At 41.0% G+C, this 20,823-nt stretch overlaps 1 protein-coding gene across 3 annotated transcripts in view; it reads right to left on the bottom strand.

Moving 5' to 3' along the window:
- LOC126251512 (UV-stimulated scaffold protein A-like) overlaps positions 1–20,823 on the bottom strand; it is a 117,089-nt gene that overhangs the window by 68,652 nt on the left and 27,614 nt on the right. For 2 of the 3 annotated variants that reach the window (XM_049951988.1, XM_049951989.1), the window contains 4 exons: positions 13,540–13,650; positions 13,132–13,351; positions 12,752–12,872; positions 1,757–2,041 (listed from right to left, as the gene is read on the bottom strand). In XM_049951988.1, the coding sequence (XP_049807945.1) occupies positions 1,757–2,041; positions 12,752–12,872; positions 13,132–13,351; positions 13,540–13,650 (737 nt within the window). The remainder of the gene's footprint in view (positions 1–1,756; positions 2,042–12,751; positions 12,873–13,131; positions 13,352–13,539; positions 13,651–20,823) is intronic. The other variant, XM_049951990.1, reaches the window with a different exon arrangement.

Raw genomic sequence — 20,823 nt, 5'->3', positions numbered from 1 at the left:
ACTCCTTTTAATACATTTACACATAGTTTTTTCGTAATTTACCCGAATTTCTCCACCCTTTAACGTGTTTTGGTGGCAACACAACCACCTAACCTTTATGCACATCGTTGTCTACCAACCCAAGTTCACCACAGGATCAACATAGCCCAGCATTAACCAACACTTTTTCGCCTTTTTTCATACCAGATCTCCAGTTGCTTTCTAGTTCACCTTTATCTCTCCCCATATATTTTTATTTTCATTTTCATTTCAACCTCATGTCACACTTTCCACCTTCTAATACCATGTCACCCTCACAACACCCCCATAACGACCCCATGAAGTTTTATTTACATTCCCTCCGCAACCATGCCTTCGCCCTAGCCAGATTACACTCCCATATTTTATTTTCTCAGGCTTGTCTGACATTTGGCATTACCCCCAAAGGCCTCACACGTAATATGTTGCCTGATTCTTCACAGAATGTGAGTCCTCAAAAATTTAATCCTTTAAGCCAGTAGCCTTTGCATATTCCCCAATAAGTGATGGTTAATATGGCCAGGTAGTTGCAGAATGCAATATTTTATTTAAATTTCTCTGGTGCAGGAATTGTTTGTTGAAAATCAATTAAATTTTAAGCCTTATTACCAAAAGACCTTTATTACCTTAAAACATACATATCACTTGAGATGGACTTTCAGTTTAGTATATTTTGAGGAAATCTTTAAACACAATCCTAAGCTGCAATCACTTCCTGGAAGGTTTAGCAGTTATATAACGAGACACAGGCCTTTGTCATTTCACTGATTTGTTATCAACAAAGGCATTGACTTGATAACAGTAAACACATTGTGCATTCAAATATTTAGTAGCCCTCTAAATTTTTTTACATACCACTTGTGACATTTTTTCTTTCCATGAGGACTGTTTGCAATTGCTTAATTTTTTGGACTTGTTCACTTCTAACCATAGATTTTAACTGTACATCAAGAACACATATCCCAAAACTTTGCTGAAATGCTTGTATTTTATCAGGTTACCATTAATGCAGTTGCTCATGGCTTGCACATACACACTCAGGTTCTCAAATTGAGTGGTCAAAAGTAATCCCTCCATGACACAGAAGATCTCTCTTATAGTGTTTTCCAGTCAAGTTGGTAAGATACTCTTACATGTTTTAAAGAAACTTTTGATGAAACCAGCTACACGTCTTTGGATATTCTCTATCTCCCCTACTAGAACTACAGAGTAAGGATCCGAACCTACTCAAGAATGAGTCAAATGACTTTTGTAAGGTTATCTCTTATGGATAACTAAATTTCCTTTGGAGTCTTCCAATGAATGTGTCTGTCATATGGCTTTCCTAAAACTAAATGGGAACATACACTTTCTTCTCCCCAAATGACTGAGCAGCTGCAAATGTGTTGAAAGATACCAGTGGCCAATTTCATAAAACTGCCTTTCCAAGTTATTTTATTAAAAGCAATTAACTGACAATTTAAATATTAAGAAATAGTATGATTCTACTTATTGGGCATACCAGTAATCATACTAAGGAAGGTATTTTCATTACATTATTACACATAAACACAATTGTGTTTTTTTGTTTTAGCAAGATTATAAAGTGCTTCTTCCCAATTAAGAGGAGTAATGAGCTTACAACCTATAATTGGAAATGCTGTTTGTAAGTGTTCCAAACAATGAGGTTACGATAGGAGACAAATACGGAGAGTAAAGAAACTGTCCTAAGATTTATTTAATTTAAAGAATACGATACCTGGTTTTAATTCAACTTCTATTTTGTAGTTTCCACTAAGTAGACCATGAGCTCTGTGTTCATTGTTATAGCACCCTTCCTCATCTGTATAGTTTTGTGGCATGATGTTTTTGTCTAAGATTGGTTTCTTCAAATCACCGTTCTTGACGCTTTCTTGTGGTGCCAATGCAAAGCTAGAATCAGTTTCCTTGTCTTCATTTATAAAAAAATTTTCTGGTTCAGGTAAAATCAATGAGATGCAGTTGTCTAAAGCTGTTATTGTATCAGAGATATCAGTCTTCATATCTGTAACACAAATAAAATTATAAAGACAATGAAAGCCTTCAAAGTGCAAATTAACAGTAACTTCATGTGATACCTGACAAATCACCAAATTGGGTCCTGGACTCCAGCACTAGAGATAATGGCCGTGTGTGTGTGTGTGTGTGTGTGGGGGGGGGGTTCTACTTCGGAAGAAGGACTTCGTCCAGAAGCTCAATATTTTAGCAGCCTTTTTCATTGCACCTTCTGCGACTCAACGTCTCCTCTATGTGGTGAGTGGCAATCCATCTATTCTACATTGTTGTTATTCCATCCTTACTTTCCATTGTTTATCTTTTTAATTATATTTTGTGGGTTCTAGACTCTCATTCTTCAATCTTCCTGTACATCCACAGTCCCAAAGTCCATAAGGTCTCTGTATGTGGCAACACTTTAATGAACTCGGAAACATGTTGACCTACAATAAGCATTTCCGAAACTTTGTATGTGTACAAAAGAAAACTTTCTCAGATATCTGTAATTTATGCTTTACTGAAACAAGCACATTTTGACACAAAACAAGTGCTTACCTGTTTAAGATTATACTGAAGAGCTTTCCATATAACCCCTATTTCCAAGCTTTGCGTTAAAAAATCCTCCCGATGGCCCATTCAAACCATTTAAATGTGTCATTTTTATCACCTATAACGGTGTTGCTAGATGTAAGAATAGTATGATTCAAGTGGGGCAAAAAGTTCCTCTCTTAGTGCTTGGTGACAACATTCTTCATCCCCTCTGTATGAATATCACCAAGAAGTAAGAGTACAGCTGGTGTAACCCAGCAGCTAACCTGTTATTCTCAGGTTCAACCATTCCACATGGATGAGTAGCATGGAACATACAAATTACTTTCAGTGTCAATCCATCAAACAGTGACAAATGCTCATTTTGCTATTATTTCCAGAAACTTCTTCACAAAACTTGAGAGACAATAGTACAACAACTCTCTACTAACATTTTATTAGTATTTTAAAGTAACATTAATGTTTATCTTGAACTATGGAAGTAGTTGGCAGAAGGAACTGCATACCCCCAATTTAGTAACAATTAGCCCAATAATGCTGTCTGTCATATTTTCGAATTCTCCACATACTGGTAACAAGTACCTACATACATACTGCTATAAATTCTTTTGTCTAATTGAATCTATCTGCTAGCATTTGAAAAATTTAACTGAACATATAAAATGCAGTAACCCAAAACACACACTTTTGGGTTAACAGTTTCTTCTGCCAACCCTTTCAATTAAGAACAAGCATGAAACTTCCTGGCAGATTAAAACCGTGTACCGGACCGAGACTCGAACTCGGGACCTTTGCCTTTCGCGGGCAAATGCTCTACCAACTGAGCTACCCAAGCACAACTCACGCCCTGTCCTCACAGCTTTACTTCCGCAGAACCTCGTCTCCTACCTTCCAAACTTGGAAGGTAGGAGACAAGAGGTTTGTGAACTTACACCATTTATTGCCCGAACCTCCCATTTCCGAGCCAAGAATATCCTTGTATGATGGGAAGAGTTACCCAAAGATATAATACCATAGGGCATAAGTGAATGAAAATAAGCAAAGTAGACTAATTTTAAAGTCGAACGATCACTCACTTCAGATACCATTCGAGTTGTATAAATGGCAGCATTAAGTCTCTGAACAAGATCCTGAATGTGGGCTTTCCACGACAGTTTACTGTCTATCTGAACACCTAGAAATTTGAACTGTTCAGTTTCACTAATCATATTTCCATTCTGTGACATTAAAACATCATGTTTTGTTGAATTGTGTGTTAGAAACTGTAAAATGATTTGGTTTGTGTGGTGCTCAACTGCGTGGTTATCAGTGCCCATACAAATTCCCAAACTTTGCTCAGTCTAAACTCGCCACTTTCATGACTGATGATGAAGTGATGAGGACAACACAAAAACCCAGTCATCTCGAGGCAGGTGAAAAAACCCTGACCCCTCCGGGAAACGAACCCGCGAGACCACGGGCTGCAGACCGTAATACTAGAGGGCATATCATTTATATAAATAAGGAACATGAGTGGCCCCAGCATTGATCCCAGCCAGCCCCCCCCCCCCCCACCCACTTGACCGTACCCCACTCAGACCCCACAACACAGCCATTCTCAACATTGTAAATAATGACCTTTTGCTGTCTGTTGTTAAAGTAAGAGGTGAACCAATTGTGAGATACTCCCCGTATTCCATAATGGTCCAACTTCTGGAGCAACATTTTGTGATCAACACAATCAAACACCTTAGTTAAATAAAAAAATATGCCTAGCGTTCAAAACCATTAGCTTAACCCATCCAGTACCTCACAGAGAAAAGAGAATATAGCACTTTCAGTTGTTAAACGACTTCTTAAGCCGAACTGTACATTGGATAGCAAATCATGTGATACAAAATGATGAATTATCCTTACATACACAGCCTTTTCAATAACTTTAGCAAACTCTAATGGCATAGAAATAGGTCTAAAATAGTCTACATTATCCCTTTCTCCCTTTTTATAAAGCGACTTTACTACTCATCATGTTAATCATTCAGCAAACTGACCATTTCTAAAGGATAAATTACAAATATGGCTAAATACAGGGCTAACATGTGCAGTACTTCATCATATCCATGAAAGTCCTTGGTCTTCAGTGATTTAATTGTTGACTCAATCTCCCCCTTGTCTGTATCACGCAGGAGTATTTCAGACATCAATCTCAAAAAGGCAATTGCCAAGAGAGTTATATGATTCCCTATTGAAAATAAATTTTTATTTAATTCACCAGCTATGCTCAGAAAAGATTGTTAAATACTGTACATATATGTGATTTATCAGAAACAGAAATATTTTTACTACGAACTGACTTTATATTGTCGACCTTGTGCTGCTGACCAGACACTTCCTTCACAACTAACCATAGGTTTTAATTTTATCTCGTGGATTAGCTATTCTACACTCCTGGAAATTGAAATAAGAACACCATGAATTCATTGTCCCAGGAAGGGGAAACTTTATTGACACATTCCTGGGGTCAGATACATCACATGATCACACTGACAGAACCACAGGCACATAGACACAGGCAACAGAGCATGCGCAATGTTGGCACTAGTACAGTGTATATCCACCTTTCGCAGCAATGCAGGCTGCTATTCTCCCATGGAGACGATCGTAGAGATGCTGGATGTAGTCCTGTGGAACGGCTTGCCATGCCATTTCCACCTGGCGCCTCAGTTGGACCAGCGTTCGTGCTGGACGTGCAGACCGCGTGAGACGACGCTTCATCCAGTCCCAAACATGCTCAATGGGGGACAGATCCGGAGATCTTGCTGGCCAGGGTAGTTGACGTACACCTTCTAGAGCACGTTGGGTGGCACGGGATACATGCGGACGTGCATTGTCCTGTTGGAACAGCAAGTTCCCTTGCCGGCCTAGGAATGGTAGAACGATGGGTTCGATGACGGTTTGGATGTACCGTGCACTATTCAGTGTCCCCTCGACGATCACCAGTGGTGTACGGCCAGTGTAGGAGATCGCTCCCCACACCATGATGCCGGGTGTTGGCCCTGTGTGCCTCGGTCGTATGCAGTCCTGATTGTGGCGCTCACCTGCACGGCGCCAAACACGCATACGACCATCATTGGCACCAAGGCAGAAGCGACTCTCATCGCTGAAGACGACACGTCTCCATTCGTCCCTCCATTCACGCCTGTCGCGACACCACTGGAGGCGGGCTGCACGATGTTGGGGCGTGAGCGGAAGACGGCCTAACGGTGTGCGGGACCGTAGCCCAGCTTCATGGAGACGGTTGCGAATGGTCCTCGCCGATACCCCAGGAGCAACAGTGTCCCTAATTTGCTGGGAAGTGGCGGTGCGGTCCCCTACGGCACTGCGTAGGATCCTACGGTCTTGGCGTGCATCCGTGCGTCGCTGCGGTCCGGTCCCAGGTCGACGGGCACGTGCACCTTACGCCGACCACTGGCGACAACATCGATGTACTGTGGAGACCTCACGCCCCACGTGTTGAGCAATTCGGCGGTACGTCCACCCGGCCTCCTGCATGCCCACTATACGCCCTCGCTCAAAGTCCGTCAACTGCACATACGGTTCACGTCCACGCTGTCGCGGCATGCTACCAGTGTTAAAGACTGCGATGGAGCTCCGTATGCCACGGCAAACTGGCTGACACTGACGGCGGCGGTGTACAAATGCTGCGCAGCTAGCGCCATTCGACGGCCAACACCGCGGTTCCTGGTGTGTCCGCTGTGCCGTGCGTGTGATCATTGCTTGTACAGCCCTCTCGCAGTGTCCGGAGCAAGTATGGTGGGTCTGACACACCGGTGTCAATGTGTTCTTTTTTCCATTTCCAGGAGTGTATTTGCATACGACATACTCTTTCCCTTCCTAATAACCTTTTTAAGCACCTTACACTACTGTTTGTAATGGGCTACTGTAGCTTGATTGTGACTACTTCTAACATTTTGATATAACTTCTGCTATGTTCTATATGATAACCTTATCCCACTTGTCAGCCAGCCAGGCTGCCTACTACTGCTAGTACCCCATTTAGAATGTTCTAATGGAAAGCAACTCTGAAAGAGCATGAGAAATGTGTTAAGGAAAGCGTTATATTTGTCATCTATGTTATGAGCACTATAAACATCTTGCCACTCTTGTTCCTTGACAAGGTTTAAAAAACTCTCTATTGCTGTTGGATTAACTTTCTGATATGAAATGAAATTATCAGATGGCATTGTTGGCTGGGAAGCCCCTTTTGGGGGAGTTTGGCCGCCATATTGCACGTCCTTTTTAGTTGATGCCACTTCGGCAACTTGCAAGTCAATGATGACGAACATGGTGATGAAGGACACACAACACCCAGTCCCCTGCCGGGAATCAAACCTGGGCCCCCTGCGTGGTAGGTGGTAATGCTACCGCTATGCTACAGAGGCAGACAACTTTCTGACATAGTTTGTAATTATAAGTGACATTTGTTTGAGTACAAAAGCCCTTTAGTGTTAAAATTAGTGCATCATGGTCTGAAAGGCCATTCACCCTTTTACTAACAGAATGCTCATCTAGTAAAGAAGACTGAATAAAAATAATGTCTATGGGAGTGCTACTGTTCCCCTGCACCCCACTTGGTAAAAACACAATCTGCATCAGATCATATGAATTTAGGAGATCTACCAATATCCTTTTCCTTGCAAAATCATATACGAAATTAATACTGAAGTCACCACATATAACCAATTTCTGTTACTTCCTATAAAGTGAATGAAGAATCCTCTCTAGCTTGAGCAGAAATGCCCTGAAGTCAGAGTTAGGGGACCCATATACAACAACAATTAGAAGTTTGGTTTCACCAAATTCAACTGCCCCAGCACAACATTCAAATATCAGTTCAGTGCAGTGCCATGATACATCTATGGACTCAAATGGAATACTGTTTTTTTTACGTACATGGCCACTCCCCCATCCCGCAAGGAAATACTTGAAAAAACAGGCAGCTAATCTGTATCCTGGAAAAGCAACCTTCTAAATTGTCAATTTCTTTAAGTGGTACTACGGTATATTGATAATTTTCACTTATGGACCGTCTGACAGCAACTGAATAAAACACAATTTTAGTGCCATACGCGTTTCGCCTTTATTTTCTGCAAGGCATCATCAGTGGCAGGTTGCGTAGACAGTTTCTTACATATTACGCTAACATTGCATTAAAACAAGCGCTCAGTGCATAGTGCTGTGGAATGCGGAAAAAACAGCAAATTAGCGCTCATAGGAAGAAGAACAACACCAAAAATGCAACAGGAGCGTAATATGTAAGAAACTGTCTACGCAACCTGCCACTGATGATGCCTTGCAGAAAATAAAGGCGAAACGCGTATGGCACTAAAATTGTGTTTTATTCAGTTGCTGTCAGACGGTCCATAAGTGAAAATTATCAATATACCGTAGTATTACGCGCAACTGAGGAGGACAGGACCACAAAAGTTGAAGATGTCTTTAAGTGGTGTTCCAATAAACCAATAATTTCAGGGTCAACATCTATAAACTCCTCATGACTGATGTCAAATGTCATAGGCTGGGCAGACTGGTAAATCAGGACAGATGGCGAACTGTGTAGGAACTAATGTCAGACTTTAATGCCGGATGGAATACAAGTGTGTGTGAACACATAGTGCACTGAACACCTCCAACAATGAGTCTTTGCAGCTGACAACTTGTACATGTGCCAATGTTAACACCACAACATCAACACCTACAAATGAAATGGACATGTGATCATCGGCACTGGACATTGGTGCAGTGGCAGAGCACTGCAGGGTCTGATGAATCCCAATACCTTCGTATGAATCACAATATCTTCTTCATCATGTTGATGAGAGGGAGCAAATCCATCATCTTCCAGGAGAACAGTTCCTCAACACATGTACTGTGGGATGGAGACGAGCTCATGGCAGTTCAAATATGCTCTAGGGAATATCCATCGGCATCCATGAGTCCAGTGGAGCTCATGCAAGGCACCACGACAACCAAGAAGTATGGTACATTGGTTGCAGACCACGTACACCCCGTCACCATGATCATGTTTCCATGTTTCCCAATGGCAGTGGCATTTTTCAACAAGATAATGCGCCATGTCACAAGGCCAGGAGTACTATGGGAGGGGTTAAAGGAAAACAGTGGTGAGGTGCAATTTATGTGCTGCCCCCCCCCCCCCCCAACTTTCCAGATCTGAGCCCAATCAAACACAACTGCGACATGTCTGAATGTGGCTTCAGAGCTCACGGCCCCCCTCCCCCGAGTTTACAGGAATTAGGTGACTTTGGTGTGCATATGTGGCGCCACATCCCTCCTGCCTACCTAGGCCTCACATCCCTCCTGCCTACCAAGGCCTCACTGCTTCCACACCACGATGCACTGCCGCTGTAATCCATACCTAAGTGTTTCTATCAGCACTACTGGGATTTGCACTTTCTGAACATTAAATACCGGTCAGGCTTTTAGCCTGAGAGCTCCTGAACATGATTTATAAAAATGCAAATGTACTTTATGTATGTAATTAACAAGTATAAAGTCCCATATGATGAATCTGAAATTTTCTAATTCGCTATTCAAGTTACTGACCAGTGATGTGTGGAATCTTTCAGAGTGAAAGAACATTAAAAATCTAACAATGGAAAATCCAGGATGGAATACGAACAGTATATTACAAAAAGGATACATCGCTACACACCGTACAGGGAAGACACTCTGAGTCACAGATAGGCACAACAAAAAGACTGCTATACATTTGAGTTGGTGGCCAAAAGGCTTTCTTCTAAACAGAGGGGGTGGCACAGTGGTTAGCACACTGGACACACGTTTGGGAGGACGACTGTTCAAACCCATGTCCGGCCATTCTGATTTTTCCATTGAATTCTGGGACGGTTCCTTTGAAGGGGCGCAGCCAACTTCCTTCCCCATTCTTGTCTAGTCTGATGGGACTGATGACCTCACTGTTTGGTCCCCTTCCCTAAATCAATCAACCAACCACCTTCTCCTAAAGTAGAGAACACATGCAAATATACCCAGTGGCAAGAGAAAGTGGTCATGTGTGTGCTTGTGTGAATGTGTGTCTTTTCTACTTCAGAAGGAGGCCTTTTGGCTGAAAGATCAAATGTGTAACAGTCTTTGTTGTGCCTGTCTGAGACTCAATGTCTGCTTTATGTGGGTAGTAGCAATCTACCCTTTTCACAATAGAGCATTCAAATCTCTCATATGAAGCAGCTGATGAGCCAAATCAGGCTGGATGGCTTTGTCCTTGGCAATAGTGTTGACAACACCTTCCATATTTCAATACAATCAACACCAAATAAAACAGAGTACAGCTAGAACTCAAGTGTTGCATGGATTTTGTTGCTTTTTATCCTCAAATGGACTTCCCATTTCCCACCTCTATAATCTACACAATCTTGCATTTACAATATCTGGTCCACAAAAACTGGCCCGGAGAGGAATTGCTGAATTTAAGAATGTGTATGCTCTATCATTCTAAGTAAACTGCATGGGTGTTCTCTTCACTTCTGAGGTATTTTCAAGATGTAATTGTAATAAGGCTCACCACTGATGTGACAGATACAGCACTATGCACTAAAATATGTCTATAAATTTAGTATGTTGTGTGGCACCTAATACATTTTACAGTAAGACAACCAGGACAACTGAGTGTCATTATGCAATAACATAGATGATGTTTTGGAGGTATCTATGCTAAACACATTTTCAAATGGAAAATAAAATACGCTGTTACCACTGACAAAAGTACACCGACACTGGAGAGGGACAAAAACCACGATGTCATCAACAGAATACTCAAAAAAGTACAAAACAGAAACAATGCCCAAACTTATACAGATCTGTAACACTAAGAGCAATCTTTTTGATAGTTGCATGTGTAATAATCTGCATGATTGATGGAGTTTGCTTTAAAACGTTGGTCAACATGGATTTTAAATGTTGGTACTGTGGCAGAACTAAAGGCAATGGGATAACTACAGCCTTTATATTTTCTGAGGACACACAGCTCTATTGCATGGTTTCTTAGCAAGAAAAATTCGTAGCAAAATAGTCTGCCAGTTGGATCATTGGGTGGTACCACTCAACTGGGTACTGTCATCAGAAGAAAAAAAAAAAAAAATCTGGCATTCTTTGATCGAGTAACACATGAAATGTTAAATCTCTCAATGTGGTAGTAGGATAGAGGATTTGAAAAGAGAAATGCCTATGTTAAAATGAGGTATAGTGAGAATAATGAAGTGTAGTGGCAGAAAGAAAAGGATTCCTGGTCAAATGAGTGCACGGCATCAACTCTCAAAATGAAAGAGGGTTAACAACAATATTATGAAAAGGACAGACTGCTACTCACCATGAAGGTGACACTGAGATGCAGACAGGCACAACAAAAAGACTTACCTATTGAGCTCTTGTCCAAAGCCTTCTTCAGCAAAGAAAACACACACATGTTCACACAAGCAAGCACACCTCACACAAATATGACCGCTATCTCTGGATGGTTTAACCAGAACTGTTGCATTGAACAAAAGGAGCAATTTGGACCAGGGGGGTGATAGCAGTGTTAGAGTGGGAGGAGAGAAGAACACTGTCTGGTGGAGCATGCAGGAACTAGACAGTGGCAAAACAAGGCTTGCAGTGCTGCGTCAGCAAGCTGTGGAGCGGGGGCAAAGAAAGGGAAAATTCCAATGGGTGTGTTGGCAGAGAGCAGCACACAGTGAGGGTGAGGGGACGTGAATTGGGAGGCGGTGATAGGAAAGAGGGGGTAGAAACTGTTTGGTGTAGAGTTTGGGGACAGTTGGCTACCATAGATTGAGGACAGGATTTGGAAAACCTCTGAAGGCATCAGACGGATTCAGATACATTATGTAACAGTAAGACGTGTAACTTCCTGAAAGATTAAAACTATGTGCCACATTGAGACTAACTTCGGACAGAGGCCTTGAGTCCGAGTCTCGGTCTGGCACATAGTTTTAATCTGCCAGGAAGTTTCATATCAGCACACACCCCACAACAGAGTAAGGATATCATCTCCCCAAATGGAGCCTCCCAGCCAACAATGCCATACCATCATTTCCAGTAAGAAAGCTATTTTAAAGCAGATTTTAAACTACTAGAATTCCACTAGCAGATGTAAATTCTGACCATAATTTACAGGTTATGAACTACAGATTAAACCTGAGGAAACTGTAGAAAAATAAAAAAAATAAGGAGATGGGACCTGAATAAGCTGAAAGGACCAGGGATGTAAAGTGAACATTACACAACTACTGACTGAAAGAGGGAAAAAGGAACAGAGGAGAAGATGAATGGATAGCTTTAGAGGGATAAAATGATGAAGGCAGCAGAGGAACAGTTAATCAAAAAGACAAAGAATGAAGAAATCCTTGGATAACAAATGAGATATTGAATTTAACTGACAAAAGGAGATGATACAAAAACGTAGCAAATTAAACAGACAAATGGATCTGGATCTCTCTCTCTCTCTCTCTCTCTCTCTCTCTCTCTCTCTCTCTCTCTCTCCGATTCCAGCTCAATAAAACTGCAGATGACCTATGAAAGACACTGGACTCGCATTCGGGAGGACGATGGTTCAATCCCGCGTCCGGCCATCCTGATTTAGGTTTTCCGTGATTTCCCTAAATCGTTCCAGGCAAATACCGGGATGGTTCCTTTGAAAGGGCACGGCCGACTTCCTTCCCCATCCTTCCCTAATCCAATGAGACCGATGACCTCACTGTCTGGTCTCCTTCCCTAACAACCCAACCCAACCTATGAAAGGCTTACTTTTTACACAAAAACTATAGCACGCTTATGACCCTTTGCTTAGTTGCAATGCCAAAAGTTCTGCATCCTCCACAAGTTTTCAAACAGGAATAGGACAGGACAGTACGGAACTCAATGAAACTATAAACATTAATATGTCCCAAACACATCTCATGAAGTGGTTCATAACAGAGAACTATTTCTTTTCCATGTTAACTGTGTACAACAATACTACATTCCTAACATAAAGGGAGAAAAGCTAATAACAATATGACTCCCATATGCATCACATGGCAATATCAAAGCGAATCTCTGCAGGAGTGTCCAATTCTCTGCTCTTGCTCCTTCAACATTACAGAAATTACACTATACAAACCAGAGTATTCCTGAGCAACAGCTTTCAGTTTTTTGTTACTTTGAACTTTTTTTCGGCGTTCTTCTTCTTCCTGCCGCAACCTTTCTGCATTGCTTTGAGCCTCCAATGTATCAAAATCAACCTGAAATACACAATACATACTTATCTCCAGACAATATATCATTTTAATAGTGTATGATGTGAAAAGTCCTGGCAAGATCCATTCCAGTCTTCTAAATTAAAGACACCTTCATTCTACTACAGCAAACTGTAAATTTGTCGTCAGCAAAACATAAAGACTATGAATGTATTCTCCAGATAACAAATTTATAACAGAACCATGCACTATGCTGAGGGTGGGTTCACTATGCTTTTAGCTATTAAATGGAACACTAATTTACCTTCTTACAATTTTTTAAGAAATTGAATCCAAGCTGCAACTTCTTGTAACCACTCCCAAATTCCTTGTTCCATTGTTGGATTGTTCTCAAAGCAAAAAGCTTTAAATCTTTGGCTACAGTTTTTGGCATTGGCAAAGGCTTGTCAGGATTTGTTTCAGCGGCAAGCTCCAAGACACGCTGCATTTCTGACACAAGCAGTTCCCGAAAGAAGTGAGACCTCCTTAGAGAAGGGGATAAAAATATGATGACAATTTTCACTTTAAAATATCACAGAGCAATAAATATAACTACTGATTTGTCAACTTTAGACAGATTCTGCAACAGTGAGGTATGCTTCTTAACATTATTTGAGAGAGAGGAAAATGCAGATGGACAGACATATAGGGCATAATAAACGGAATTGCTTACCTGAAAAGTACATCACAAATTTGGAATGCACTAAACCGAACCTCTGAATGCTGCTTCTCAAGCTGGCACAACAGTAAATGATATGTATGTTTCACATAGCCATTTGACAACCTGAATAACAGAAAAAGCAAATAAAGAATGTAGTCGTTTCAGGGATTTGAATACAACATTAATTTCAGGGATGACAGTATACCCAAAAACATGACTTGTAGAAGCTTGATACAGTGTTTCACGAGAGAGAGAGAGAGAGAGAGAGAGAGAGAGAGAGAGAGAGAGAGAGAGAGAGAAGGGGTATTTTTGTTTACTACCTTTACTTCACCAAAGACACTAAAAAAGGAAAAAGCTCAACATCCACTTCCTCCTCATTTTTATGTCCAGAAGTGCTGCATCAGTTAAGTCATTGAAACTTCCTGGCAGATTAAAACTGTGTGCCGGACTGAGACTCGAACTCAGGACCTTTGCCTTTCGTGTGCAAGTGCTCTACCAAGTGAGTTACCCAGCACAACTCACGCCCCGTCCTCGCAGCTTTAATTCCACCAGTACCTCGTCTCCTACCTTCCAAACTTCACAGAAGGTTTCGCAGGAGAGCTTCTGTGAAGTTTGGAAGGTAGGAGACGAGGCACTGGCGGAATCAAAGCTGTGAGGACGGGGCGTGAGTCGTGCTTGGGTACCTCCGTTGGTAGGGCACTTGCCCGCGAAAGGCAAAGGTCCCGAGTTCGAGTCTCGGTCCGGCACACAGTTTTAATCTGCCAGGAAGTTTCATATCAGCGCACACTCCGCTGCAGAGTGAAAACTTCATTCTAGTTAAGTCATTTTTTTACCATGTTCCACACTAGGGAATTAGATTTCTGTTTTCTGTCCTCTCTCTCCGCCCCCCTCCCTCTTTCTCTCCCCCCCCTCTCTCTCTTTCTCTCCCCCCTCTCCCTCTTTCCCCCCCCCCCCTCGGAAGTCAAAATACAGTAAATGATCAAAAGTATCCGGACACCCCCAAAAATATACGTTTTTCATAATATTAGGTCCATTTTGTTGCCACCTTCTGCCAGGTACTCCATATCAGTGACCCCAGTAGTCATTAGACATAGTGAGAGAGTAGAATGGGGCGTTCCGTGGAACTCACGGACTTCGAACATGGTCTGGTGATTGGGTGTCATTTATGTCATACATCTGTACGTGAGATTTCCACACTCCTGAACATTCCTACATCCACTATTTCCAATGTGATAGTGAGGTGGAAACGTGAAGGGACTCTTACAGCACAAAAGCGTACAGGCCAACCTCGTCTGTTGACTAACAGAGACCACTGACAGTTGAAGAGGGTCGTAATGTGTAATAGGCAGACATCTATTCAGACCATCACACTGGAATTCCATACTGCATCAGGATCCATTGCAAGTACTATGACAGTTAGGCAGGAGGTGAGAAAACTTTGATTTCATGGTCGAGTGGCTGCTCATAAGCCACACATCACACTGGTAAATGCCAAACAATGCCTCGCTTGTTGTATGGAGCCTAAACATTGGACGATTGAACAATGGAAAAGCGATATGTGGTGTGACGAATCGCGGTGCACAATGTGGTGATCTGATGGTAGGGTGAGGTTATGGAGAATGCCCAGTGAACATCATCTGCCAGCGTGTACTGCCAACAGTCAAATTCGGAGGCAGTGGTATTATGCATGTTTTTCATGAGGGGGCTTGCACCCCTTGTTGTTTTGCATGGCACTACCACAGTACAGCCCTACATTGATCTCGAGCACTTTCTTGCTTCCCAATGCTGAAGAGCAATTTGGGGGTGGCGACTGCATCTTTCAACACGATCAAGCACCTGTTCTTAATGTACGGCCTGTGGCAGAGTGGTTACACAACAATAACATCCCTGTAATGGTTTAGCCTGCACAGATACTGAATTCCAGCATTACCGATGGAGGGCACCACGAACATTTAAGTCATTTATCAGCCAGGTGTCTGGATTCTTTTGATCACATAGTGTACACTACCACACTACCTGATCAAACAAATGTGGACACCTATTCGGTGGGCTAGTGGGTACTAATATGGGGTGTGTCCACCTTAAGCCTTTAAGATGGCTTGAAATCTGGTGGGGACACTTCCAATGAGGTGTCGGAACATTTGGAGGAATGGCAGCCCATTCTTCCTCCAAAGCTGATCCAGAGAAGGTAGTGATTTTGGACAATGGGGTATGGGGGTGTGAAGTCAACATTCTAACTCATCCCAAAGGCATTCCATTGGCTTCAGGTCAGGACTTTGCGTAGACCAGACCATTTCAGGAACATTATTGTACACAAACCATTGGCTCACAGCTACTGCCTTAAGAAAGGATTCATTGTCATGCTGATACCAACAATCATTTGTGAATTGTTCCTTCACTGGACACAGTACACAATGGTGTAAAATGTGTTCACATCCTTCACTGCTGTAAAATGTGTTCACATCCTTCTACATTTAGCATTTTCTTAACCACGAGAAGGGGACCACACCCTAACCACAGGAAACAATCCCATAACATAACACCACCTCCACCATACTTCAGTTGTCATTACATATGATAGCAGGTAATATTCTACAGGCATTCGTCAAACCCAAACCCTTTCACTGGTTCACCACACAATATAGTACAATTCATCACTCCATATCACTCGTTTCCAGTCATCCACTGTCCAGTAGCATTACTCTTTACACTACCTGTAGGGTCGCTTAACACCGACTAAGCATCGATTAACACTGACTACAGATACGTGCGGCTTATGAAGAGCTGGTTGACTACTGGACCCCATTCTTTCTAACTCTCTGTATAGTCGTTGTGCTAGCTGGACAGCTTGTAACGTCTTGGAACTCGCAAGTGATTCTTTCTGCTGATTTCATACAATTCTTTTACAACTGCCTCTGAAGATGACATAATCATTTAGTCCAGTTACCACGCATCAGACAGCAGGCTTGGGATGGACACTGACTGTAGTTAAGTGCCAATCTGAGACATAATGCTGTCTTCAAGCTACAACACACAAAATTGTTAAACTAACATTTTCTTTCACAATTTCATATAGCACTTAATGGAAATGATTCACTTAATGGATATGATTAAGTAGGTAAAAGGCTATACAGCATAAAAGACCTCTACTGATCAAGCCATTTGATGTGGTGTTATCCATAAAGTCATGAGGTGAGGGGGACTTCTACTGACCCCCGTTTTGCCTGCCCATATATAATATTCCGAAAAGAATAGACAACGTAATTAAAAGGCTGGGTAAAAGGAGATGAACAGTGATGAGTGTGAAAAATTTGTTACTTAATCATTTGTACTGGGTTCCTGTCCATTACTTCACTGGGGTAATGTGCAGAAACAAATTACCGTATTCAGCAGGTTAGAAGAGAGGGCCTGAACATCACTGGTGTAATGCCACATCAAAACAAAACTAGGTGGATGCTACATAATTCTAGCAGTGGTTCGTGAATCAGGTGCTAATAATAGAAGATAATGATAATTTAGAAATGTTTTTTAGTGCTGCTGTTAAGACACAATAAAGCACCAACTGAAATGATTAACTAAGTTAGTACCTCTCCAATGATTACATGAAAATTTCTGCCCACATTCTGTGCCAAAAATGTAATAAGTAAAGGGGAGTGTGGGTAATTTTTCTTTCTTATATTGCACTGTATTTGTGAATATATCACTTACTAACAAACTGCAATGGGTTGTTGCCAACAAATTTCATTAGTGAATAAATGTGTGAGGCAGTGGATAATACTCCTAATTGCTTAAATAGGTGTCTATGGGATGGATTTGTGTGAAGCCCATACTTAGTTCTAATTACTTTCTTTCGTGCAATGAAACTTTTTTACTCAAGTGAGATGCAACCCCAGCATAATATTCCGTAGGGCAGAAATACACGAAAATATGTTAATTTACTTATTTCCATGTCCCAAAGTTGGCAATTATTCTGGTGGCAAAAGTGTTTAAGCCTCAACATATTAGCAGGCCATGCTTTCATGCATGCTTGTACAATAGCAGAAAGAATTCTGCCTCCTGATTCGAATGAAATGGTACTTCATTTCCAAAGGGTGAAAACAGCAACAGGCCAATGGCCGAACCTTGTAGAACACTCCCTGTGATTTCTTCCCATGCAAACAATATGGGTCCCCTTTTTGTGTTAATCATTCTAATATAACTTTCTGCATCCTGTTTCTTAAATAGAAACTAAACCGGGAAGTTGATGAATCATGCATCCCAGAAAAACTTAACTTCTCTATTACAATATTATGTTAGACACAATCCAAGGCTTTCAGTAAGTCACAGATCCCAACTGGTGATATTTTATCACTTGAAAACCATGTTATGTGTTCAGTGAATGTACAAATAACTGCCTCATTAGAGCAGTTATTTTTAAATTCAAACTGTGATTAACTAAGTATTCCATTACTACCCACATGGATGAAAGCTTTGAGTATATTCCATTCACAAAAACTTTAGAAACTTGTGTAAGGAGTGATACTGGTCAGTAGTTACCAATATCTTTGGAGTCACCCCTCTTATAAAAAAAAACCTACCAATGACACATTTTAATCTGTCTTACAAAATATTCTCAGTTTATGATGTATTACATATGTAACAAAGGAACATTACATATTAAAAGGCCTCACTTTTTTGTGTCAAGTTGGGGATATTAGATTAGCTCATATGACTCTCAACTTTTGACGGTCATGATGTTTTCCTTTACTTTGAATGGGGATGTGTGAGAATTTCACTAATTTCCTTTGTCTTGCCTCTTCAGTACAGAGCTACCTTTTGCTTTCTCTTCTCAATTTCTTGAACTAATTTTCTTAAGGAACTTTTAAAAAGTAATTATTAAAAATATCTGAGTCATGTGAAATGTCTTTTACAAAGCTCCCATTCTCTTAAATACTAACAGCATCATCTTCTATGGCTTTTTCCTATTTCTCTTTTAACAATATTCCACACTGATTTGTTGTTATTGTCTGGTAGTATGTGCTCATTCTTTAATTTTTTTATAGTGTTTCTTACGATTTTACATTACTGTTTATAATATGAAAATGCTTCTGGCTCTTTTTTAACACCCCCTTTTGTCCTGAGGATGCTCTGATACATGCAGGAATCCAATGTTTTTAATTGCTTGATCAAAATGGATACAAATTTATTCATAACCAAATTATTCAATTAATATATTTCAGTCTTTCTCCAAATACAAAAAAATTATGCTTTGTAACAGAAGAAAATGTCCACCACAATCTGACAATCCATTTACTGCAAGATAGGCATAGGTCTGTTTACCTTTTGCTAGTTGTATGAACTCAACATCTACCAGGACACTACCTCTGGAGCTATTCGAATAGGAAAACTTATGTCTATTACTAAATACTAAATAAGTAAAAGCATGTCTAGATCAATTTTCCTGTCAGATTCCTTTAAGAAATATACAGTAAAGATACTCAGAAATTAATACTACCTTCTTTCTGTCCAACAGATAGCACACTGAGGCATCAAAATTTCTCATAAAAATTTGTCAGTTACCTGGGGTGAGGGGGTCCAATATACCATATCAATAACAAATATTTGAACGTCCAATGTTAAATCACAAGCATCTGCTATTGTATCTCAATCTACATTGATATCATTATTTTCCACAAATTACCTATTTAATTTATTGTCCTGATACATGTGATGACTTCTCTTCAATCAATATTCGATTTACAAGAGTAGGTAGCCAATTTATAAGCACTTCCTAAAAATTTTCTATCTCTGTGTTATACAGTGCTCAGACAAATGAATGAAATCAATTCCTTTACATTACTGAGGCCTTTCAAATAAACTGCCAACTCACTTTATGTGTAACCCTGTGGGAATAACTGATTCAGCAATCGATTGTAGGACGTCTTACCTTTTGTAGGTTTGTTGTTGCTTTAGAATGCAAAACAGCCGAGGTCATTAGTGCCCATGTCATAACTTCAAATGGTCAATTCCCAAATGAATTTGATGTCAATAATATTCGGAGCCTAATCGACTGGAGTAGAGGGGATAGCTAAACAAGATCACTTCCCCTTTGAGGAGGTTACTCAAATGGTTGAAAATTAAATTTTCTTTGCCATATTATTACGATGAATAAAAATTAAAACATGATCTACAGCTAAAGCCGTATCTGCGAGAAATCTGATAAATCAGATGGCAAACATACATTAAAATATAAATGGTTATAAAATAGGCATTGGGTTAGAAAACAGGGGACTGTCAAAGGTTGGTTGCTGTCACACAGTGTGGTGCAGAGTCTCCACTCAACAAATGGCGGAGACTGAAATGACAGTGCCCAATATGCAGCCTAGCTAAAAGTATCTCCTCACAACAAAAGAGGCGAAGAGGTAGTCTTCCAAGCCGCTGGGAGGTGTTTAATCATATGAAGGGACATAATAGCCAAAAGGCCTAGGTAGTCAGATTGCGAACTTCGCAGCAGCTTCCTTCCCCAACACCCCAAGGTGACCAGGGACCCACATGAAAATCACATTAGCTCCATCATAAGCAAGTGAATGGATGCATTCTTGGAAGCCTGTGTGTCAGATGTACTGGGTGGCCTGATAGAGGGCATAAAGCTCTTCAATAGAAATCAAGCACTGTTCTAGAAGCCAGTATTTAAAATGTTTGTTGCCAATGACAAAGGCGCATCCAACACCACGGCTGATCTTAGAGCCATCAGTGTAGACAAAGGTGCTGTCTCCCAGCTGCGTACAAAGTTCAAGAAACTTACAGGTAATTTGAACCTAGAACAGCGTCATTGGGAAGCGAACTAAGTCCGAGATGAACGCAGCAGACCTCTACATGATTCTCACCCATTGGTTAAGCTTCTGATGCAATGTACAAAAGTAAACTCCAGGAGGCAACAAAGGAGTTACACTTACCCTGTATTGGCAGTTAACGGACTAATAAAAAAAAAAAGGACACACAGGATGGATGGTTGGTCATAAAAAACAGACAGTATGCATATCTGTGAGGAGAACATCCATGCCGATACGACGGCGGTAGTTTGGCAGCAACTGAGCTAGTGTAAAAAGCTCCAATGGCCAAGTGTGTGCCACAATGGTGAATTGTGTTGAGACGGCATAAAGCAGACAGTCATGCAGAAGAGACAAAACACCCATAGTCCATTTTTGATCAGGCAAGGGATTGGTATAAGATGAGGAATATTTTACGATCTGTTCCCCACAATGTACCATTTAAAACACTTAGGATATTTAGAGACTGGGTACAGCGTGCTGCCAG

The sequence above is a fragment of the Schistocerca nitens genome, chromosome 4 (assembly GCF_023898315.1).
Source record: "Schistocerca nitens isolate TAMUIC-IGC-003100 chromosome 4, iqSchNite1.1, whole genome shotgun sequence".
NCBI classification, from domain to species: Eukaryota; Metazoa; Arthropoda; class Insecta; order Orthoptera; family Acrididae; genus Schistocerca; species Schistocerca nitens.
This window is presented reverse-complemented; position numbering and strand designations above follow the sequence as displayed.